The sequence below is a fragment of the Electrophorus electricus genome, chromosome 15 (genome assembly GCF_041902795.1).
Source record: "Electrophorus electricus isolate QZ-2024a chromosome 15, ASM4190279v1, whole genome shotgun sequence".
Classification (NCBI taxonomy): domain Eukaryota; kingdom Metazoa; phylum Chordata; class Actinopteri; order Gymnotiformes; family Gymnotidae; genus Electrophorus; species Electrophorus electricus.
In genome coordinates this window covers 8,398,715-8,423,963 of record NC_137511.1, presented here as the reverse complement: position 1 = coordinate 8,423,963, position 25,249 = coordinate 8,398,715, and the positions used below count along the sequence as shown (strand labels likewise).

At 38.4% G+C, this 25,249-nt stretch overlaps 1 protein-coding gene across 6 annotated transcripts in view; it reads left to right on the top strand.

Moving 5' to 3' along the window:
• The window catches only part of LOC113576448 (cadherin-18), a 64,050-nt gene that overhangs the window by 22,270 nt on the left and 16,531 nt on the right, over positions 1-25,249 (top strand). For all 6 annotated transcript variants that reach the window (XR_014117120.1, XM_081697202.1, XM_081697200.1 and 3 more), the window contains exons 4-9: positions 4,512-4,631; positions 14,751-14,918; positions 16,191-16,378; positions 17,296-17,549; positions 21,526-21,662; positions 24,363-24,484. Coding sequence is in view for 5 of the 6 variants with exons in the window: in XM_081697202.1 (XP_081553328.1) it covers positions 4,512-4,631; positions 14,751-14,918; positions 16,191-16,378; positions 17,296-17,549; positions 21,526-21,662; positions 24,363-24,484 (989 nt within the window). In the remaining variant the exon portion in view is untranslated. The remainder of the gene's footprint in view (positions 1-4,511; positions 4,632-14,750; positions 14,919-16,190; positions 16,379-17,295; positions 17,550-21,525; positions 21,663-24,362; positions 24,485-25,249) is intronic.

The following is a 25,249-nucleotide window of genomic DNA, read 5'->3' as shown; positions in this document are numbered from 1 at the left end:
TGTTCCATTTTCACTCGAGCCTTGTACTCAGACCACACACACCTTCTCTCTCCTCCATGTTCACTGCATGAAGTTTAGGTTGTGGTTTTGTTTGATGAAGGAAGCCTTCAACAGGAGGACTAAAACTAACTTTTAGTTAGCATTCAGTACATCATTGCCCATGATACATATATATATATATATATATATATATATATATATTGTAACGCGTAGGCTTTAAGGAGGATGCGGGGACAAGTAGCGTGGAACACCAACACCGAGCGACCCGACACGGGCCAGCACGTGCAGGTCAGCAGGTGGAAGGACGGGGACCAGGACAACGACAGACACAGAGACGGACACGCTTATAGGCACAGGCACAGACACAAAGGGGGACAAAGGGACAGGCACAGACAACGTGATGGGGACAGACACAGTGACAGGGATGGGTACAAAATTACATAAAGGACTTGTGACAAGTGCCGGAGGGGCCGGCAGGACTCCCGGCCTTTCCCCCAGTTGTCGGCTGGGCTGGAGTCCCACCCACCTGTGGGAGAATGCCTCTCACCGATTCGGGGGGCAGTGACTTCTGCGCACCCACTACAGGAGATGCACCAGTTGCTTTGCCTGTCTCTGGGGCGGGCACTGGTGACGCCTCCCTTTTGCCTCTACGAGGCTTAGGTACTGGCGCGCGAGTTCCAGGTGCTGTACACCCTAGTGGGTTGAGTGTCCTCAAGCGTGGTTGCCCCTCTTTGTACCACTCGAGAAGGTTTGCTCACTCCCAAGCAGCGCCTCCTAGGCAGAGCTTTGGGCGATATCTGACGTGCAGGGGTTTCGTCGTTCTCGGAGTCCGTGGATGCCACGTCACTGCCGTTGGAGGGATCCCCATAGAGGACCTCCTCCACCTCCGTAGACGGGTCCTCCCCATAGTCGAACCCCCCATCCGACCTCAGACTAACGTCGCTGCACTCCCTGTATTCTCCATAATCCACGTGCCCCTCGTGGAAGTCCATATAGTGGTTGTAAAACACAGCGGAGTCCACCTCCGTGTGCCAATCCTCATAATCCGGCTGAGGACTGTAGGACTCCTCGGAATCCAACCCTGGACCATACTCAGGGCCCCCCAAAATCGCCCAGCAGCCTCCCCCATGGTGGAAGTGCGGAGTGAGGCCAGGATGACAGAGGGTCTCGCTGCGCGGGTTGTGGGAGGGCATTTACCTCCCTTCCTCCCCTTCCTTTTCTTACTGCCCTTCCCAGACATCCTTTGTCAGTCGGTTTTTCTGCAACGCGGAGGCTTTAAGGAGGATGCGGGGACGAGTAGCGTGGAACACCAACACACGTTTATTTAACATGCAGACATTCACGCTAACAGAGGCAAAAACTGACAACACAAACACGTAAACGACAGACCTTTATACATATGATAACGACACAATAAGGAGCAGGTGCAACACAAGGAAGGCGTGGCCACATTGACAAACACACACACACGGAGACGTTTGGCGGGGGGCATACCATAACATATATAAAGTGTCGGTGAATGCCCTAGTTATGTTAGTGTGTACTTATTACTTATTTAATTTTTAACCATGTCCACCCATGTACAAGGTGTTTTGTTTTTTTTTTATTAAGTCTCAGCTTTACCACATTACTAGAAGCAAACATGACATAATTTTTCAACATGAACACACTTTTGGGAGGACTTAGATAATGTTCCTCAAGCATTCATGGCAGAACAACCATATGGTCCTGAATTTGTGGTCAGCTATTCAGGTACTTTTCCACTATTCATTTCCAAAAAGACAGAACAAAAAGGCATTCCTGTGTGTTATTTTATCTCACAGACACAACCAGTAGTGTATACTCTACCAATTATTAAACACACTGCTGGGAGGCATTATGTTAATGATGTATGACCTATTGGTATTCCATTCATTGGTCTATTTCAAATGTTGCCCTGAGCTTTAGCCTGGAGCATGACAAATATAACAAAGCAGCTAACATACAGATTTAAGGTGTACAGGCAGGAATGGTAGAACTATGCCATTTCTTTCAGGTCACAGTGGTAACTGCCTATAGTGGTAATAGCTGTACAGCAGGTGAGAAAATTACAGCTAAGCATTAATACCACCATGTTCTAATCAGAGAAAGAATAGGTAGTCATGGGTGATATTCAGACATTCAAGGGAATTAATATCACATTATCCTTGATTTCCCCAATGCACCAGCTAGAAGAACGGAGCCACCTCATCCTCAAATAATAAATAATAATACTAAGAAGAAGAAGAATTTATATAGCACCTTTCACAGACTCAAGGTCACTTTACAATGACAAAGATGGAGAGAAGAAAAGACAAAAGAGATGAGAGAGGCAATGAGTTTGTATTCACTATTCAGTGTACATGCACAAGATGCATGCAGTCAATCCCTATTTAATTTTAAATTCTACACAGCAAATTATCCAAATCCAGACATTTCCAAACCATTTACTGGAGAACACATGACATTGCATATGACCCTAAAACATCACCGCAGGTTGTCTTGCTAATACCTTTCGTAAAGTCAAGAGATTACAAAAAATCACATTACCATGAATTTCTCCATAATTTCTATTTAAGATAAATATTTAAAAATAAATATTATGCTACTGCATCAGCTTAATGATCTAGGAACATTTTCCCTGCTCATTAGCAGCTGGTAGAATGTACTACTGAACAATCATTATTGATAAGGAGTTTGTAAGAGGGGGCTGTAGTATTGAGCGAGCTGAGGAAAAAAGAAAGGTCATGAACAAGGAAACATCCTGTGCCCCCCACCCCTTTGTAATTGTTATTTTGGACATTTACATCTCCTCTGAACATGTTGACGCTGGGAATTTGGGAACCATTCTCCATCCAGTAGTGTCACCTCCACACCAACCTGAGTTGGTTGAAAGTTTTAGGTGCTCTCTGGTTCCTGGTAATTGAATGTGCACCTGTTGCTGTTGAAACATATGCCAGTAATCAGATGGTCATGGCTTACATTTTGAATAAAACATATATGAGTACATAGAAACTGTGTTGACAGAGGTATATTTTGCTGGTATTAATTATCTAACTGCATGGACTGTTACAATTCCATATTGCCTCATATTCAGCTTAGCTTGTCATGTAGCAGAAAGCATCATTCATTTATCACACATCTTATTCTTTAATAAGAGGATTTCAGCTGACTATGTTCTTGGAGTCTGTATCAGGATTTAAGTGCTGTACCTGTTGGAGCTCATGCACACACAGACACTCTCTAGAGCAATATCACTGTCTGCACAAAGCTAAACTCAGTTACTCAATACAGCAAACATATTATTAAGAACACTTGCTAAAAACCTAAGAGGATGGGTACAAGGTGTTTCTTTTCTTCACTGACCATAAAGGGAGAGTGAAAGAGAGAGAAAGATAGAGATAGGTGGAGAGAGAGAGAGAGAGAGAGAGAGAGAGAGAGAGAGAGAGAGAGAGATACAGAAGGAAAGCAAAGAAGTCTTGGCCGGAATAATTCTATTTTGTTCCTGAGCCTTCAAAGCTGCATCCAGTGTGTGTTGTGGGTAATAAGTCAACATCAGTCGGTGCAGATAGATGGATTCAGCTCAGTGTGCAGTAATAAGAGAGAGAGAGAAAGAAGAAGGATGAGAATAGTGTATGAATGAGATGAGATATGTGACCTGAGTCTGAAAAGGGGGTCTACTGTCTACTGGAGAGAGAGAGAGAGAGAGAGAGAGAGAGAGAGAGAGAGAGAGAGTATAAGAGAAAGTGCAAGAGTATGCAAGTGAGAGAGAGATAGACAGAAATATAGAAAAATATAAACTGCATTAAACAAGAGTTTGCTTTAATAAACCAAATTTTCACCATCCTAACTTTTTAAAATAGGGAACAAAATAATGTTTTGAGAGTTTGAGAGCCTGAGTTTGACTGGAGTTTTTGAGACTGGTAGAGAAATTTTGGTTGTTATATTAGATTGCTCAAATAGGTCAGAAAGTTTAGTTCCTCACAAGCCTTGATTAAAAATAATAGTCCATGTGGTCCCCCTCTTTTTCTGAAGCAAAACACCTTCTTGTGAGTTACTTCTCATTAAGAAAACTATTTCAGTGGTACTGAACCTGGGTTATTTGTTTACATACATACATAAACTTTGCACATGCTTAGAATAAACTTCATTTCTATCTCATTCACTATAATATACATAATTATATACATCCATCACATACAATTATTGGACAAAACCAAGTACCATGAACTACTGATTTTTTTTTTTTTTTTTACATGCTCACTCTGTCACCTCCCTGTAATACATGAACTGTTTGAGTCTTTTAAGTGAATGAACAGCATATTATTTCTTCATCTACTCTACATGTGTAAATGTATTTGTAAATGTATGTGTAAAGGTGTATTTCACCAAAAATTCAGAAATGGAAGCTAGGGTTACAAAGTTAAAAGTTGTTATAATAAATGTCCCATACCACCCCTGAGAACAAACCCCTTACAGAGTTTTCTTTGCAGGTACATCAGTATTCCAAGTGACAGCAACAGATGCTGATGACCCCACTTATGGCAACAGTGCACGGGTGGTGTATAGCATTTTGCATGGACAGCCATACTTCTCCGTGGACCCCAAAACAGGCAAGAGTGCTCAATCAGCAACTGATCTTTTCCTGTCACATTATTTATGCTCAGATGGTGTCTATTTTTATAAAGAGCTAATAATGCATATAGTTTAGACCACTAGTGAAGTCCACAAACATAAATTTGCACTGAGCAGCACAAAAGTATTACTGGAAGCCATAGCTAATTAGTGCAGGCTTCACGTGTGTGTGTGTGTGTGTGTGTGTGTGTGTGTGTGTGTGTGTGTGTGTGTGTGTGTGTGTGTGTGTGTGTGTGTGTGTATCTGTGTGTGTGTGTGAGTGTGTGTGTGTGTGTGTGTGTGTGTGTGTGTGTGTGTGTGTGTGTGTGTGTGTGTGTGTGTGTGTGTTGTGACTATTTTTACTCATTGCTCTATATTTGAGAGAATCTCTTGAGGGTGGAGTGGAGAGAGCAATTAGATGGAAGAAGAGTATTTTTTTGTTTTGGGTTTTTTTTTTTAAGAGTATGAAAGGAAAAACAGAAAAATGTCACAGTGGCTTGAGCATTCATGAAACATGACCAGTGTTTGAGAGTTAAAATTTAAGGGAGTTACAAAATGTTTGCATGTGTGTGTGTGTGTGTGCGTGCGTGCGTGCATATGTGCATGTGCGTGTGTGTGTGTCTGTGTGCCTGTATGTGTGTCTATGTGCCCATGCACATGTATTGCTCTAAGGTTATATATAAAGGTCATATATGCTCCTTCATAACATATGAATGCAGAATTGATTATTTTGTCAAAGTCTATCCCAAAATTATTTTCTCTTGCAGTAGAACATAAAATTATCTTCACTATGTATAGGTCAAATTATTTTTTGCATTATTGCCCTTACAGAAAGAATTTTACAGTACATTGCGTCATTGACACTGTCCATGGTGCTGAAGCAGCTGCTGATAATTTTATGTACCTATCTGAGGCACTGCAGAGAAGAATGATTAGAGTTCACCAGGGCCAAGTAATGTCACTACATACTGACTTTGCAATAATTACTGAAACTTTCTGAACTAACATCCACACTAAGGTGTTTAATTTTACTCAAACATCTTACAAAGTGAACAATATGTATTATTTGAGACCTTTATTTCAACTTCCTTTTTTACTTGACCCAAGTACCTTCAGTTACAATTAAATACAGTTAATTTGAGAACATATGCAATTTATCACTGCTGTTTTGCTTTGCTGTCATGAACTGTAAGCACTTACACCAGTCACTACAATGAAATGGAGGGTAGGGTTGGGGTTTGGAGTGACATTATCAGTGAAGTATTCCACCTGCCTGAACAAATTCACACACAAGGTGAGATCCAAGCAAGAGAGGGCAAGAAAGGCACAAAATAAACAGATGCAGTCTCAACCAGTCACACACACACACACACACACACACAAATAAATGCACTCACACTCAAACACACAAAGAGGCACACAAATGTTGTTTTGAGCTGATGACTCAGAAGGAAGACAAACAAATAAAAACTGGCACCTACAACATCCAAAGCTGTTTATTTTCAGTATGCAGACCATAATGCCTCTAGGAGCTTGGAGGAACAAAAGCCCAAACAAACAAGGAGCCAAGAGCTCGAAAGGACGCTCAATTGAGAGGGAAGTAAACCATATTATCCTTTTCTTTTCAGTACCTACCTTTGCCCAGAGCATTCTGCAGCAGGAGTAGCTTCCCTCCTAAAGAAAGCACTATGCATTAGTCATATGTGTGTGCCATTCTCAGTCTGAACCTTGCCACCTCCACTTGCACAGTCAGGTGTGAAAAATTATCAAATTATGTTAAACTGTCATCTGCAAGTAAGAGGTGTTTTTTTTTCTGACATGGTAGTCCCATAGCAGGAAAGCAGAACACTAAAGGAGTGTGAGTGACAGGTGAACATGTTGCTAAAGCCTGTTTTACACTGAGCTGTCACTTGCCTGGTCGTTTTGATCTAGGACCCTGCGGGCCCTAACAATTCAACTACATCTGGCTTTGCTGAATTCTGAATTCTACTTTGTGTTACATGGAGTCCTTAGCTCTAAAATACAGTAACACAGCTCTGTGTATACATCCTTATAACTAAACAGAACATAACTATTGGTGAGATTCTTGAATGCTGTCGATTTCATAACAGTGATAAGGTGTTAAAGGCATGTCAGTTTCATTTATGAGATTAATTTATTTTTCAAGAACTGAGAACTGAGAATTCTCTTTAAAATCCCTTTTATATGCACCAATAACATTAACGTATAAAACTCAGAAGCTGCTTGTAAAGCAATAGCAGATGTGGAATCATGATATGCTAGCAGTTTGCAACCTTGGCTATGATATTAGATGGCGTTGTGGGTCTTTAAACACTGTCTCAGAATGTTAAAGAACACAAAAATATGTAACCAATCAGATTAAAAACTTTCTATACTCTACTCTTAGGAGATGGAGGAGATGACCACATAGTCCAGAGATAAAGAGAGTGGGAGAAGGAGAGAGAGAAAATTAAAATCTAACAATACTTTTAATTTTGTTTGCCAAACCCAAGTGCTGAACCATCCTTTAATGTCCTTATTTGTACTGTAAGAATAAGGGAAATGTAGCTTGTTGCTGTGAGATGATTGCAGTCATTAGTCTAATAGATCTACTCAGGCAGCAGAACAAACTATGCTGTGCTATCATTTATGGATACATTGAGGTTTCAATAATGTGCACTTTAATTTAGTCTGGCTATAATTGTTTAGAGGCTTGGGCTGGAAAGAGCCTTCATAAACAGCAGTCTAATGTCATGAGTTTAGCTGCAGTCTCAGTGCTCAATCAGTATCTGTTTACAGTCCTTCCACTCTCTCTCTCTTTTTATGTCTATATCACTCTTACTCACATAGTCACATATGTACATGTATCTTTTTGAAACAGAGCTCATTTTTGTTACCCTCATTTTCTTTTGTCGTGCTGGTGCTACAGTAATGAGTGAAAAACTCCATTATCTCTTTTGGATTTTTTTTTTTCCCACTGACATTCACTCTCGCACAATTACATCCATTCCCACACCCCTGCTGAATCACACATAGCATTTCTGAGAGAACAGGAATGAAACATTTCCACAAACCTTTTTTTTTTTTTTTTTATGAATGAGTCTCTTTCTTCTCTGATCTTAAACCAAGTATTAGACAGTGTAATGTGAATTGCTTTGCAAAAATTGCATTAGGTTCATTATAAGCAGAGTTGTTATATAATGCCAAAATGACTTAACAGAGCTCCAATACATCCTCATATGGCAGCAATGACAGAGCAGTGCATCCAAATTCTAAGCACACTAATAAGGCAAACAGGATTTTAGTTTTCCCATTGCTGGCAAGAAGTCTTAAACAATAATGAGATTCCTCAACTTCACAGACATCCAACCTCTCTTTCCCACATATGTGCAAATGCTCATAAAGAATGTGTTTATATGTGTTTCTTATTTACACACACACACACACACACACACGTACAAATATTATGCCACTGTACATTCTCTCCAATACACTCTCTATTTCTCACTCTCTCACTCACATTGTGCTCAAGCACACATTCAACACACACACACATATATTAACACACCACTGAATATTCTCTCTCACACAAGCTTTCTCTTGCTCTCTCACTCATATACCATGCACACACACACAAAGACAGACACACAGATAAGTAGGCTAATTTCACTGCTGATCAGGGAGTTTTGAGGGTTTATATCCTCTGAGTCTACAGCTGCCTTGACACAAATCACAGTCTCTAAAAGGAAGCATTAGTCTGACTTCCTGTACTGATCACATTTTAGAAGACATCGTATCCTAAGCCACTAATTCTTAGCCTCTGAGAAAAAAAAATGCAAAATCAAACCACATGTATTATCCACTGGGAAATTCACATTTTAAACATAACAATGAATTTGATCAAATGTGCACTTTCTACTGCAAACAAAACAGTAAAGGCACTTTAATTGAATGACATCACTTGAGATCACATGATTTTTTTTTCCTTTCTCATGTTCACTGTTGTTTTCATTGATGACCATTAATGGAATATAAGGCACTGAAGAGAGAGCATTTAAGATGGGCCTCATTACCAGCAGAGTCTGCCCATGCTTGAGTAGCACCTAGGCCTAAGGCCCTAGCAGTAGGAACAAGAGCAAAACGTAATCTACCATAATCCCCTTAGTTCACCCAGGAGGGCCAAGAGGGCCTGTTTTAGAAATGTATAGCCTGTGATAGAAACGGAAAGAGAAAGTGATGCTATCGCCTTCTCCATGACTTAGAAAGGGGTGAGAAAAAGGCTAACAGTCTCTCTCAGCCTACCTGACCCCAGGTCAGAATAGCTGCCTCTCTCTGAATGGATATGTGGAATTAATGGTGTGGCTGTTTCCACAGATACATGCCTCTTATTCAGACTTGTGGAGTGAAAGAAAGAGAACACTGGCATTGCTGATTATGTTTACTTATGCCTTGTTTAGAGTGGCCTTTCAGAGCTTTTGACTATCTAACTGGGAATTAATTAAATCAGTGAATTGATCAAGCAACTAATGCATAAATGAAAGACCAGTTGTTTTTTATATTTTGATCATTAACACCAACATTCTTGGAGGAAAAATAATGAGTACTCAAACACAGTGTAGTTGAAGCACAGACAACAGAGCATGTAAATCCTTCTGACCAACATAAATTGTAACCAGTTTAGCATCAGCACCAAGCTATGCCAGCACTCCTCTGCTTTCTAGAAATAAAGCTTATTTTTTTCCACAATTTACCCCAAATCCATTTGACCTCAAGAGTGCATAGTGCTCCACACAATAACATTGAGGGATGGTGGAGATGGTAAAGGGGAGACTCTCCCTCTTGCCTAAAGAATAGAGAGAAATGGAGAGAAAGGTCAGATCATCAGTCTTTTGTGTTGTTTTAATGGAGAGGATGGCTGTCTGCCAAGGCCTATTTGATGCCTTAGGAGCCAGGTTAAGTAATACTGCAGCTGGGATAATATCTCTCAGTGGGAGCACAGGAAGGAAAGAATAGCTGTGGTGAAATGGATTTAAGGCATTAAGAATGGAAAATGGGATTTACCTACAGGCTTGAGCATTATAGCATTATATATATATATATATATATATATATATATATATATATATATATATATATATATATATATATACAGACACAGCTTGATCCTTACACTGCAAAGAGTGAAGGCAAGGCCCAATGGGAGAAAAGAGTTAGAGTTACTGTTACACAGTGTAAAATAAAAAGAATGCAGTGCTAATGACAAGAAAGTATTAAATAAAGCAAAAGCTACTGGATAATGAAGAAATTGAGAGGTTTAGTTAGGCACTAACTAAGAGAGAGAGAGCATGAGAGAGAGGGGTTTGGGTCCTTTTCCTCACTTTTTTCCACACTGTGTGTGTGTGTGTGTGCATGTGTGTGCATGTGTGTGTGTGTGTGTGTGTGTGTGTGTGTGTGTGTGTGTGTGTGTGTGTATGTGTATATATATATATATATATATATATATATATATATATATATATTTATATATATATATATATATATATATATATATATATATATATAAAACTTTAGGGATATTAATCTGTCTAGTTAGGAAGCATAAGTGATTGTGAATCAATTTCACCTGCTTTGGTGTACAACACCAAACAACAGTAATCCCCAAAAAGGGAGTGGTTTCAGGACATGGCCACAGATAATTATTCCCTCCTTATCCTTTCTGACTGATTCTGCTGTGCAGTTCTGTAGTCCTTGTCACTATTGGTAGCAATAGTAGTCCTCTAGTGGGAGCTCTGCTCACAACCCAGCACTGCGGTGAACATTATGCTGATTGCAACATCATCCAGCATGACCAGTTTAGCAGTGGGTCAGTGATGGTCTGGGAATGCATATCCTTGGAGGGTCGCAGATACCTCCAGATGATAGCCAACAGTATTGACTACTGTTGGGTACTGAGATGAAATCCTCAGAGTCATTGTCAGACCTTCCACTGGTGTAGTGGTACCTGGGTTTCTCTTGGAGCAGGAGAATGCCCAGCCTCATATGAGCAGAGTGTGTAGGCAGTTCCTGGACAACATAGGCATTGATGCCATTGACTGTCCAAATTCACATTCCCCAGATCTGAATCCAATTGGAAACCCCTGGGATGTTATGTATCAGTGCATTTGACACTGCTAAGTAGCACCATAAACAGTCCAGGAGCTCACTGATGCCCTGATCCAGGTCAGGGAGGAGATCCCCCAGGACACCATCCTGTCTCATCAGGAGCATGCCTAGATGTTGACAGGAGTGCATACAGGAATGGGGCGGGGCATGTATACTACTGAGTCACATTATGAGTTGCTGTGATGAAATTCTTGCAAAATGGTTCTGCCTGTGATTTCATTTTTTTTGCTTTGATTTTCGGTGTGATTTTGAATCCAGCCCTCATTGGGTTGTTCATTTTGGTTTTCATTCCAGTATACAATTTATATCAGCAATACCTTCAAATTGAATCTTTCATTAATCAAGATCTGATGTATGATTTAAGTCTTCCCTTAATTCTTTTGAGCAGTGTATATACCCAGCTGACAATATGGGTTTATGGAAGGATGTAACATTAACAATAAGTTACATCTGTGATGATTCACAAACAGGCAGTTGCTCACAGCGGATGTTTTAATGTAAAAAAGCAGGGGTCCACAATTGTACTCAGTAAATAAAACAAGCATAAAACAAGACAGCAGGGAAATATCAGCCAAAGGAGTGTCAGAGCCATGGTCAGGAAACAGTCCAGATTCAATATTTTTAAAAAAGGCTGGCTATCCAGACCATGACCAGACCAGAAAAACTCATGAAATGTTTAAATGACACTAGTTGGTCTTTATAAGGATTGTAAATGGGAAACAGGTGAGTTCAATTAGTATTTGGGAAAAGATGATCTATTGATTGTTTCCTGAGAGGTTCATCTTGTAGGATGTTTTCTTGATTCTCCTGGACATTCTGGGAGATGGAGTGGCCAGGGGGCTGTGTGATATATATATATATATATATATATATATATATATATATATATATATATATCCTGTGGTGTTCATATTATTCTAAGCACATTCCTTACTATTTGAACTTCAGCTCATCACCTGTTTCACATTTCCGTCCACCTATCTGCATGGCTTGGCATGACCCTTTGTGGCAGGTGACAACTCACCTCACTGTGCCTGAAGGTTACAGTTGCTCAAACCTGGCCCCACTTCTAATGGTCTAATCAGCTCCAGACAAGCTTACCCACCCCAGCTTTGCTTGTCATCTCCCTCACTGAAACGCATGGAGATCAGTGAAGAGTCTAGGGCACATCATGGCACCAGTGCATCAGATGCTGTTCATACTCCACAGTGATGAGGTCATGGAGGACTCAGTGTTGCAATAACCTCACACTTCCTTTAAGAATCAAAGTAGACATCCACAAAGGACAGGGCAACAAGTGTGTTGACTGAAATCAAGCAAATGGGAAAGAAAATACATGTTTTAGGACTTAAATGTAAATGTAAATGTAAATGAAATTGTTTAATGTAATAATAGAACAATTTCCGTTCCGACTCCCATTTACACAGCCTAAAGCCATGCAGTGCTACAAAGTAAAGTGAGAAGAGATTGTTCTTTATTTCAGTAGAGTAAAAATAACCAAATAAAATGGCAAAAAACAAGTCACCTCTCAGGCATCCGAATGTAAATTACTCTCAGGGGTATTTGCATTGCTTTATGAATCTGAGGTCATTCCATGTACCTGAGCATAGCTAAGACGTAAATTTCAGGTTAAATTCATGATTGTATTTCTCTCCTACCCACCAAATAGCTAATGTTCAAAGAGATTGCTACTTTACATTTTGCAAATATTGATTTCCTTTTTTTCTTTCTTTCTTTCTTTCTGTCTTGGAATAGCAGTTGTAATTTTAAATTATTTTAGCAATGTCATTAGTTTGCTTTTTCGTCAATTTAGGCTATTGTTCTGGTCATTCCAGTTTTGTTTTAAAAAACTGTAAGTTTTTAAAAAACTGTAAGTGGCTATTAATTATGCATGCATATATTCAGTTATTTGTGTAATAATAATCATTCAATTAGGGATACATTCAAATTGTATATACCTATATTAATCAATACATTTGGTTAACCTAAGTATACATTTAGTAGACCTCCATTTGTAATTTAGGTTTCTGCATTTTTGGATCGAAGCTAATTATTTCTGTAATTATTTTGCCAGTGGACAGTCACAGAGACCTTTGGGATATCTAGGGTGTGCACTGTATGGAATAGCATACACTGTGATCTGCAAGAGAACACAATTGTGAACCAAAAATATGCATGTTGGTCAAGGACGAATTACAAATTATAGTATATTCACACTTGTAAATATTTTAGGCTAAACTAAAAAAAAAAAAACTATTTATGATAAATAACAAGCCTAAACAACTTTTTTTTTTTTTTACAGGAGTGGTAATCCACTGCTCAATGGCTGTGAATTCATTGACATGTGCACAGTCAATATCCTCCATCAAAAGTATCCTCAGGCTCCTAAGGCTCTCCTACTGTGCTCTCACAAGATAAATCCAGATAGGGTTTTATCATAACACATCTGTTTCAAGAGAGAATTTTTTTTTCTTGAGCAGACATCTTTAAAATAAAACAATGATAAACATTCAAATCAAATATTCAAAGAAAAAGGCAAGATACACAGCCTTGTATGTAATGTTTGCTTTGATATGTGAACTATAATGTGTTTATGTTGAAAGAGAGCTCACATGTTGGCCACATCTGAGGTTCAACATTTGCTCTGAGGCCCTTGTCTGTGGGTTGAATGAGAGGTACTTAGAGCTAATTTGAGGATATGATTTAACTTCTGGGTCTTCACGTCTAAATATTTTATAACTTTCTCCAGTATTTGTTCAATAAATCCATTAAAGCTCATTTTGTTTGTAATAAGCACATCTGAGCAAACCATAATACTGTGTAAAGTTGGATCTAGTCCTTATGGTAGATATATTTAAAAGCCTACAGAGCAAACAGATTATTAAGGGTGAGACACAGTAACCACATAAAACTGAATAGCAGCAAAGTTTAAATGCACTGCCACAATGGAGCAATCACAACAACCATAAAGGGAGAAAGGACTTCTGAGATTCTTGGCTACTGCAGCATGACCCCAAGCCCCTGTCAACTGAGGGCAAACTCCTATGGAAACAGCTTATCTTTAGGCACATATTTAACACATTACAAATGAGAGCAGTACTGTCTTGGGATCAAGATCTATTAGGCATAGGTATTAGCATACGGATAACTACTTTGGAAGCTCCATTATATGTGGAACTGACTAAAGCTTAAGAGTATTCCCTCTTCAAATCAAGTATAAATATAACTTATGAAATATGTTTAACTTTAAAAGTTTCAGCTTTTGGATTTCCAGGAGGTGTATCCCTCTGTGAGATCATCTGTGTGTCCCATGAGTAGATATGTGAAATGACAAATACTAGTGAAGAAAGAGAGAAACTTTCTCTCAGTTAATTCTATACTGAACAGTCTCAGAAGCAAAAATTTACTGTTTCTGATCAATGGCTGTTAATCGCTTTTTGATTTCAAAATATGATGAATAATGCATGTTTACCCTCTCTGGCAACTCAGTTTGTGTATATGGTTGAGAAGGCAGATGGGTGTGTTTCATGGCAGAGGTAAATATGATAGAATGGAACTTGTGGAAGGTTGTGTTGACTGTCCCCCAAGGTTGTGTAGTCATTTGAAATTTGATGAAAAGTAGAGAAAGTCTGACCTTGGAAGAGAGAGAACCTGAGACAGAGAGCACATTGGAAGCTTGTGTTTTATGTTTTGTGTGTTATATAACCTGTCAGGCTCAACCATTACTTCTCACAAAGCCCTTGAAATCCAAACCTGGATATAAATATATAAATAAAAATGAATAAGAAATGTCCAAATCTAAACCTTTGTGGTGACAGCATATATGTCTAAAACTGTACTGCTCAGTAGACAAAAAAGTATTAAGTATATAACTAAAATTACTGTTACTAAATATTTTGAAAATAATTGTAGCGCAAGGTATAAACAACATTTAACATGTGACAATCTTTCTCCAGGAATAATAAGAACAGCATTGCCCAATATGAATCGAGAAGCAAGAGAGCACTATGCAGTGGTTATCCAGGCCAAGGACATGGCAGGTCAGGTGGGGGGGCTGTCCGGTTCCACCATGGTTAACATCACACTAACCGACGTCAACGATAACCCACCCAAATTCCCCCAGAGTGAGTAATGCAGCAAGTGCAATGTTTTGTTCATGTCTTAGTCAGGTAACAAATGAGTCACAAGACCCGATACAGCAGGATTGAAATGTTCCCTAGTAACTGATCATTGAGTAGGATATATAATTTCTCAATATCTGATATGGCCAAGAGCCTACCTACAAAGCCCTCTTGCATGGTAAGCAGAACAAATGGGATTACATACTGTAATCCTATGCATTTAAAGGGTTAAACAGGTTTCCAGTCTCATCCTCAGAGACCCCCAGCCAGTCCTATTTTTTGTCCTGTTCGAGCTCTTCAGTTTGAACAAGGTATTCACAGGGTGCACCAGCACTTGATTGTCTGGCCAAAGCATGCTGGGAGCTGGAATAGCAAAAAAACTGACTGAGGACAGAATTGAAACTCCTGCTATGGAGATTAAAATAAAAGTTCAAAAGTGGTTAAGGTAATGTATATATCTAGATGAACAGGTAGGCTTTTGGGGAAAACAGCATTAAGTCAATACATTAATATTACAATATCATGTCCAGTATCATTTATTGTTACATTAAGAATTCACATTTAACGCAGTCCATCTTTTACTACTGCACAGTACCTTAACAGTCGTATAAATTGTTATTGTAATGTAGATAGAAAACATCATGTGTTAATACTAAGCACAAGTTCTTTAAGGTCAGTTATGGATGATTTCTAAGAGCATTTAGAAAGCAATATATCTCTTTAGAAATGGTACTGTGTAAATATCCCTCTTTCTTGTAAGGATGCTATTTCATGATAACATGACTCATCACTTCCTTGGTACTCAAAAATGCCATTTTTAATCACTGAAGAGCAGATGTCTAAGCAGCATGCACTCTGATTATAAGATATGAATTTAGATGCAATATTTAAATGCAATAATCTCATCTAAATTCAATGCAGTTAAAATTCACAAAAAACAGTAATCCCATATAATCTACCAACACAGAAAAAAAAAAAATGAGTGGATGCTCATTTGTGAAATTTTAAAACCTTTCTGTGGATGAGGAATGCTTTCACCATTTTCTATTCTCTAGGAAATGTTCCTCAGTACACACTGTTTTGGGGGGTGTTCCTTTCAAGTTAGGGAAGGAAAATGTTTACAAGAATTGCTAGCAATTTACTAAACTTTTTCATGTGCTAAAATCATCTGGTGCTAAAAAAACCCCTGTAATGGCAGTTGATTTAAAGTCTGTGAGGAAGTCTGGTTCTGTGTGAGAACAACATATCATCAGGCACCTTTTTGTGTATCTGCAGAAAACTACCAGGTGTTTGTCCCTGAGTCGGCTCAGGTGGGCAAGCCAGTGGGAAAGATCAAAGCCAACGATGAAGATGTAGGGGTCAATGCTGAAATCAAATACAGCATCCTGAACCCTGAGGGAGCCAGCATGTTTTCCATCTCTACAGACAAAGACACAAAAGAGGGCATCATTAGTCTTAGAAAGGTACCCAGTCATTTCACTACCCTACATTTCTAACAGAAGGGTGCAGACAATTCTGAAGTAAAACAAAAGAATGCATAGCTATGAAATTGATTGGTGTAAAGTTTTGTGTACTTTTAATACTTTTTGTTAGCTTGGCTCTTGGAGTCACACTGAAGACTCATTCTATCTGTCCAAACTCATGCACAATCTCTGTTCATCGTTCACACACACACACATGGGAATGCGTGCACACATAAAGAGAGAGTGTGTAAAAGAGAGAGTTCAGTGCAGTAACCTCTTGGGCAAACCTGGTAATAAAAGCTAATATTACAGCTACACTGATATCACTTACAATAGCAAGCATAGTCTCATGGGTCAAAGTTCTGTTTGAGTCCAGTGAATCTGTTGCTCATCCAAAAACCAATATCAGCCTTTTATTCGTGTCAGAGACCCAGCCAACTAAGGTTGGAGGTCATATTGACAAATCCTCATTCAGAAGACCTTTCAGCCTCCATGTACAAGAAAGACATCCATTAAACAATCTATCCAAATGCATCACAATTCAGCTTTTATGCAATGCAGCCATTTGGCTGAGCAAAATGTAATTCAAGTCTTTTCAATTAAAAAATTTAACTATTTTGGCCAAATGTAAAACCGTACTATCACTAAATGCCTCTAGTCTTCTGCCCACAAACACACCCAGGCCCTATTGAAGTAATTATGCCACAGATTCTCTGACCTCTGTTAAATACTGGTAAATAATTTTTGTGGATGTTTATTGTGAACTTTTCATTTATTTTTGTTCAAGATGACCACACTGGAGATTACTATTATACTTACATTTATTACATCAGAAATTATATTTGTCCCTGATCTAATAATTACACTGCTTTTCAGCCCCCAAAACACCTAATTATCTTTTCATTGTTGCCTTCTAGCCCCTTAATTATGAAAAGAAGCGACAGTACACTCTTCACATTGTAGCCGAGAATACCCACCTGGACCCTCGCTTCTCCTATTTGGGAACATTCAAGGATGATGCTACTCTCAAGATAACAGTGGGTGATGTGAATGAACCTCCTGTTTTCTCGATGGATTACTATATTATGGATGTGTATGAGAATGCCCAGATCGGGACAGAGGTGGGGGCAGTAACTGCACATGACCCAGACAGCAAGAACAGTCCAGTCAGGTAAGACTTGGAGACCTAAGGGCTTCATTCATGCTTGACTACTGTATGTGGAACAAAATCCCAGTGAACCTGACATACATTTTCTATTCATTTCTGCCTGTCTTCTTCATAACCAATCTGATAGGACTATATTTGAATGGTCAATTTGTTGTTGCCAGTTATACTACTACCTGTTCCTTACATCACCTGCTCTGTTCTGGCCTTCCCCCTGGGCCTTCCTACCTCACTCCTAAAAATATGGACCTTTAATGTCCAGGATGCCAGTTAGGGAAAGCAAGGCCATAGAGGGTTTAAATGTTTCTAGGTTTAGAATCCAAATCCCAATCACCAGTAAAATTCCCAATGGCAAACTATATTCATCTCTTCTCCAACCCCCTGAAAACAAGTATACACACCTCACCCTGGTACAGCCCTGATCTTAAATTTAGATACCTGAATTTAGATACCTTGAGCATCTTAATAAGAAACCTTACTTACAGAGAACTTGCTTGCGTACACTAACCACATTAATCAATACAGAGATGCTCTTCATGCTTTTAGACCTGGCTACCAGTCTGGAATCATCAGCGAACAGCAACAGAGCCACTACTACTTTCACAATTATCAGCTAGCTCACTCATCCCTTGCCTTCACACTGTCCCACTGTTATATTTCATAGAATGACTGTTTTAAGAATTTCCAAGACAAAATACCCAGCATATATGATCAAGTCCTGTCCTGACCTGCAGCTGATTCTGTTCACTTGCACTTATAGCATCAATCCTTTATTCAGTTTTGCTCACCAACCCAGCAACCCATCTTTACTTTTTAAATTTTGTCTCTCTGTATTCTCACAGCTCTCTACAGCCTCCAGTGTGGTTCCTCCACCTCTATCAATTGCCACTGTAACTCCTACTATCTTATTTTGGCTTTTATACTTGTAGCCACTATAGGCCCAGCTCTAATTTTCTCTATCTTGCAAGAGTCTATGAGAAAGTAGCGGCCTGTCTGTTATAAGCACAAATGTCCCATAATGATTGTACAGTCAGATTTTCAATCTCCCAAAAGCACAGAAACTACCTTTCATAGATTGTTCAATTATATCCTCCATTCGGCTGATTCTGGTTCTATTAATATTCTACTCCTTTTTTATCTTAGTGCTGCTTTTAATATAGTATCCAGTATACAATTTAAATCTCTCAATGCCCTGGTCTCCAAATGTTCCCCAGGGGTTTGTCATAGGTCCTTGTGGTTGCTGTCTATATGCTACCTTTTGACACTGTAATTCAGCAGCATGATCTGCGGTTTCATTTCTACGCTGATGACACTCAAATCTATCTTAATACTCAGTCCACTCAACCCACTTTTTCTTTCCATCCTGTTTCTCTGTTAGACTGTCTTCAAGAAATCAAACACTGGATGTTATCAAATATTTCTGGGGTCAGTGATTTATATCCTTCCTTAGACAATTTTTCCAACTGTCCCCTCAAATATATTTTGTATCTGGGGAATTATCTTTGCACCCACAATCTCCTTCCAAGCGCATATTATCTCCATAACTAAAGCAGCAATGCTGCTTATCTATGACCCCCACTCTCAGTTTTTACTATTTCAAAATCCTAGTCCATCATTTATCAACTCTCATCTAGATTACTGCCATTCCTTTTTTCTGGTCTTACTACTAAATCCCCCATTATACAGCAATACATCTAAAATTCATTAGCTGCCCACCTATAAATACATAGAAGGTAATCTGCACATTACTCCAATTCTGTTTAATTTACATTGGCTACCAATAACCTATCAGAATTCAATTTAAGCTCCGTGTTACATACAAAGCACTGAGTTTTCTTCCTTCCTTCTCCCTCTTTGAATTTCATCCCTACACTCCATTCCACTTATACTGCTCTCCATTCCATTCTCTGAAATGTCCACTATGGCAGCAAGAATTTAGGACACACCTTAACACACTTAGCACAACCTACTTTAGTAATTGATTACACCCCATTTACCCTGATATATATAAAATTAACAAAAATTCAAATTCATAGTTTCTTCTATCATCTTATTTCTATTCTGTATCTTTTCAAAAATTGATTAATTGTATATTTATTATTATTATTACTAATAATATTGTGTTGTTGTGTTCTCTTTGTACTCAAAGTTAAGCCACTACATAAATAAAATGCATTGTTATTATTTTCATTATTCAATAATAATTGTTGAAATCTAAAATCACTAGCACTTCAAGAAAGCCTCTGCCTGTTCCATTGGGGTTGAACTAGGACTAAATGCCTTTGCCCTTCAGCATATGATGTATCTGAAGGAGTACTGTATAACATCGTAGATTTAGAAGATAAGAAGAAGATAAGATTCTGATGGAGCATGCCTGCTCCTGGTAAATGACATCTGATCATATCTGTCCCCTGAAGTCATCCAGGACAAAGGTCACAGCCTGACTGTGGACCATTTTGATGGAAAATTATGTACATTATAGGCTTGCATAACAATCATAATTTAGCAGATTATGGAATGCAACGTAATGTTGATATAGCGAAATGGAAAAGTAAAATGAAAATGCAATACATTTTATTTTCTAAATAAACAAAAAAGATCATTTGAGCAGCTGCTATATGCGGAATGATTAGCTCATCAGTGGATTCTTTAGTAGCACAAAAATATTTGCCATTTCTAAGTTCATATTTGCACCATGTCATGACAGTCCTTCTCTTGAACATAATCACAATATTAGTAAGAACTGTCATACAATTAATGCTTCATTATGTCTTATGTTGTTTTTCTGGCTCTTGTTATTACTCCAATTTTTATCCAAGTTATTCTCAAAGAGCTCCAGTCGGTGCTAACCTTGTCAATATCAATATACATTTATTTTCTAATTACCTTAACCTTACAATGAGTCAGTCATCATAGTTCTTGGCACAAACAGAGCAGAAAAACTTTATATTCAGATGAGATTTTAGTACCACCATTTGTGAAGCATTTATCTCCTTCTCATTCAGATCCCTCCATGTCCCTCACTCTCTCTGTCTCCCTTCTGTCTCTCCCTCTCACCTTTTTGATTTGTATATCATTTCAAATCTGTGAAACTAAAATAGATATTTTTATATACATTTAATTGTATGGCCTTGATGTGTTAACTGCTGAAAAGACAAATATGTTTTACTTTAAAACAACTAGTTTATGGGAAGATTTATAAAATTTTATGAATGTGTTATTTTACATGAAAAGCACAATGCCACTAGGCCAGCAAATCAAATGACTTTTGTCTTGTCTGTGTCTGTGTTTGAATAGGCAGTTTAGAGGAGCTCAAGATCCAAACACAAAACATTGAAAGGAGATTACAAATTATTGATCAGAGATTATGCTGATGCACTATTGACTCTGTAATGCTCTATTGAACTATACTGCTGCTGGTACACACGATCACCACTGGTTTATATATGCTACAAAACCAGAATATATATATATATATATATATATATATATATATATATATATATATATATATATATATATATACACACACACACACACACACACACACACACACACACACACACAATGACTTTTGCTTGACTTTTTTTTTTTTTATAAATGTCATCCTTAGTGTTGGTGAGTCATGGATCATCATCCACCAGTGAGGACTTTCTGTTATATTACCTCACATAGCCAGCCTGCTTAGGTGCAAGACAGTCCACCAAACAGAATTCTTGATTATTATAAAAACACTAGCATATGATTGCTATACCAATTTATATGAAATTGAATTTGATATGCTGTATGGGTCTACCAATGATCCTCTATGTAGTAGGCAGGCAACCAATATCAAGCCTAAATGATAAGAGCACTCCCATTATCATGCATAACCATGATATCTTTGTTTTTAATGCTGTACAGATGATGGAAGCTATGGGAGGATTTATGCATTATTAATGATCTCTCTCTCTCTCTCTTTCTCTCTGTTTTCTATATATAGATATTTCATTGAACGTGATGAGAAGGGAGAGGGGTATTTCAACATCGAGTCTGTCAGTGGAGTCATCAGAACCACTCAGCTTCTGGACAGAGAAGACATACCTTGGCACAACATCACTGTAATGGCAACAGAAGAGGGTAAGTTCCATGGGTGATTCTGATTGGGCAATCTGCTTTCACAGTATACATATTAGTTATAACAAAGGCAAGATTCACTGAGTGCTTTATGCTTCATATTGAGGCTCTGTCACCTGGTAGCATTGCCCTGTATTTCCATTATACTTTATGTTACACAACATGTTTGGATTCACTACTTTTCCCAAGTGCATGCAGCAATCTCACTTTGGCCAATCAATACATCACCATGGACTTTAATAGCTACCCACTCATTCCGGGTAGTGCCAAATGTGTGATCAAACTCAGGCTTGCTGCCTTCTAGCTGGAACGCCTGGCTTTAGACCGTCTCTGGGCAAGCTCTGGGCAGGGAGTGGCCTTCCAAGAAAGGATTCTTGGGGGTCATATATCTTCAAAAGTGTCTGGCTGGGGCCAGGCGTCTGTGTGTGTGACGTGGCATCCAGATTTGTATTTGTATTTGAATTTAAACAGCTGAGATATTGTGACAAAATCAACATCACTCATGGGTCAGTTCCCAAAAAGGTGATTAAAAAAAATCATGGCTCCTTTTCATGGCTGGTATGAGTCAAACCATGTTACAGTTCAGCTGTAGATCTTCTCAAAGCAATTCCCCTCTTGCCTAGCCTTCAGCACCAATGCTTAACTAATAGTAAAGTCTATTCACTGGTAATGATATTCCACTGCTATCAGACACTGAAAAAACACTAGTACAAAATTGCTGTGGCTGAAATTGGAAATTCAAGGTGGACATTTTCATTATTTCTGTAGGCAGACACTGTCCATATTAGTCTATAGTTAAATTGACTGCGAAAACCTTGTTTGTATCTTCAAATGGCACAGTGTTGTTTGTTGCCATGGAGATGGTTTGCTGGTGGATGATGTGTTTAAAGTGTTAGTCACTTTGGCTAAGGCTTTGCATTAGTATGTAGGGGTTTAAGAGGTATTTTTGTTATTTATAGATCATGCTATGGTTTGACAGATGTTTTATAACATAACTGCACACACACACACAAAAACATAGTCAAAAACATGTCCATATTGCCATATTGCTAAGGAAGTAATTAGTCCCTATTTGACAATGTAATAGTCTTTTCCTGGGGTAACCTAGCACTGGACAAAAGCACAAACCCTTTACAGTTTAAACCTTAAAAGTCATAGCTCTTATGTGACTTTACCATGTCTGTAGTAAAAAAGAGGGAATCCAGGTGTAATGCCTAGAACAGCCAGGGCACCTATAAACAGTTACCATGGCAATATAGAGTGGCCCCTGGGAGCAAATGCATCCTGACTCACTTTTCAGGTGTGTGGTTGTAGTGAGCCACCATGATAGCATCAAATCTGTCAAACAACAAATTGTAAGCCAACCTGAAAAGCAAATGTTAGTCATCCATGAAACCAAATGATAGGTATCCTAAAGATTAGATTTGTAGAGAGGGAAAAAGTTTGCAATTTAGGCAGCTTTTTGCCTTTTTGCCTTTTATTTTTCAATGCAATGTAGGTTTTTTCAGTCTAATGAGGTCACACAGATGCAACCTATGGTAGACAATAAACACAAACATATGAGCACACACAAATGTGTTAAGGCTTCTTAATCCAAGATTTAGTCCAAAATTAAATACTCGGAACATGAATTTATGTTCCCTTTTGACACAAAGCAAACCTTTTCCCCCTTGCTCAGGCTGAGATAAAAGCCACCTCTCTGGATACTGCTTACTTATTTCCCAGGTAGTACTGCTGTGCTGTACTTGACTACTGGGCAGTAAATGGATGAGGATGGATGAAAACAGACATGGTTTATTAATTCATTGCTGATTGAGAGTAAATGCATCAGGAACACTGGGACACATCAGTCAGTCTGTCTTTTTCATGCTCATTTAGGAGTATCCATGTATCATTTTATGTTTTATATTATTTTTAATTTGGGTTTCTTTTTTTCTCTGTTGTGGCTCAGGTTATTTTAATCAACATGAGCTCAGCTTTCTTTGTTCTTGCTATATAATTTAGATATTTTGTAATACAGTTACCTATTTCACAATCCAGGATACCAAAGACACTAAGGTATTTCCTACAAATACAAAATTTGTTCTTTGAGGAGTGAAAGATAAAGATCACAGTAATAAAATTTCAGTATTCTCATAGGAATGAGTAATAAAGGTTTATATTAGCCAATGTGTTTAGAAATCGTAATTCTCTGTCACATGCATTATTATTATAAAAGTATTAAGAATTTCATTACAGTTGTAGTATGTATAACTCTGACAGTTTTGTTTATTGTGTGTAAACCTCCTCATAGGCATTGGAATAAGCTAAACTGTTAACAGGTACAACAATAGTGTGTATGCTAGGACAGAGGCAAGAGGTTTCAGTGTTTGTGTGTCTCATTTACATCCAGCTCAACAGATGTTCATAAAACCTCACTGAACATTTTATTAGGCCAGGGACCTATTTATTGATTATTTTTTAAAAGCGTTAACTGACCTTTTAAAGCCAGGAAGCTAACTGGTCTGCTAAAAGAGTAAAATGACAGTGGTAAAGCCAGAACAGGATATATCCTTAATTGTGTGTTCCCAGTCTCTCAATGTGTTCAGACATGTACCATTCAGAAACAGTGCAATGTCCAGCCATGTGTTATGTATAATTCTTGACCAACCTAACTTGAGCTACCACCATGAATTTTATAGTGGATATTTTTGTCATTTACAGATAACCCAAGTCTTCAGAGTCATGTCCCTGTGACAATCCAGGTACTGGACATAAATGACAATGCCCCAGAGATCAGCATAGAGGAGGAAATCATAATTTGTGAAAGCACCAGAGCAGGACAGGTAAGTCTCAGAAAAGTAAGTCTCCATATCCCATACATACACATATGCAAACACACCACACAGGATTAGCCAAAATGTTTATTTACTAATATAAGTACAGAGAGAAGATACTAGGATACTAGGAACAGAGAGGGAAGGAGCAGGTGAGGGAGGGGTATGCTAATCATGTGTCATTCAGAATGAGAAGCCAAGCAGCCAAGCATGACTGCTTCAGCTCCAAGCACATGGCTATTTTCCTCTCTGAACAGAACTCTCATTTAATTTAAGAGCACTGCAGATATACAAGAACAGCTTATAGTGATTGAGAGAGAAAGAGAGAGGAAAGTAAAGGAGTTAGAGGGAGAGCTTTGGTAAAAGAAGAAAGGAGAAAGAAAAGAGTGAGAGAGTGAGAAAGAAGGAGGGAGAGAGACAGAGGGGGGAAACAGAAGGGGAACAACAAAAAAAGGGCTACAATGTGTCTTTAATATTCAGCTTCCAGAGCATAAGATATAGAGTTGCAATAATACATCAAAATCAACTAAACACAATGAATGCTAAGATGCAAAAAGCAGGTCAATAAACTAGATTAAGTCTGTTTTTCAGACCTGTCTATGCACATGACCATGTCTTCCAAATGGACAGTGCTTGTGAGAAGCTGCAATGGATCTGATATTTAGCAATGTCCTTATCCACCAATATATTTTGCACCTCTTTCTTACAAATTAAATAGCATCTTTTTTAGAACCCAAGAACATTTTACAATCAACACAGTTTTTATATCCAATC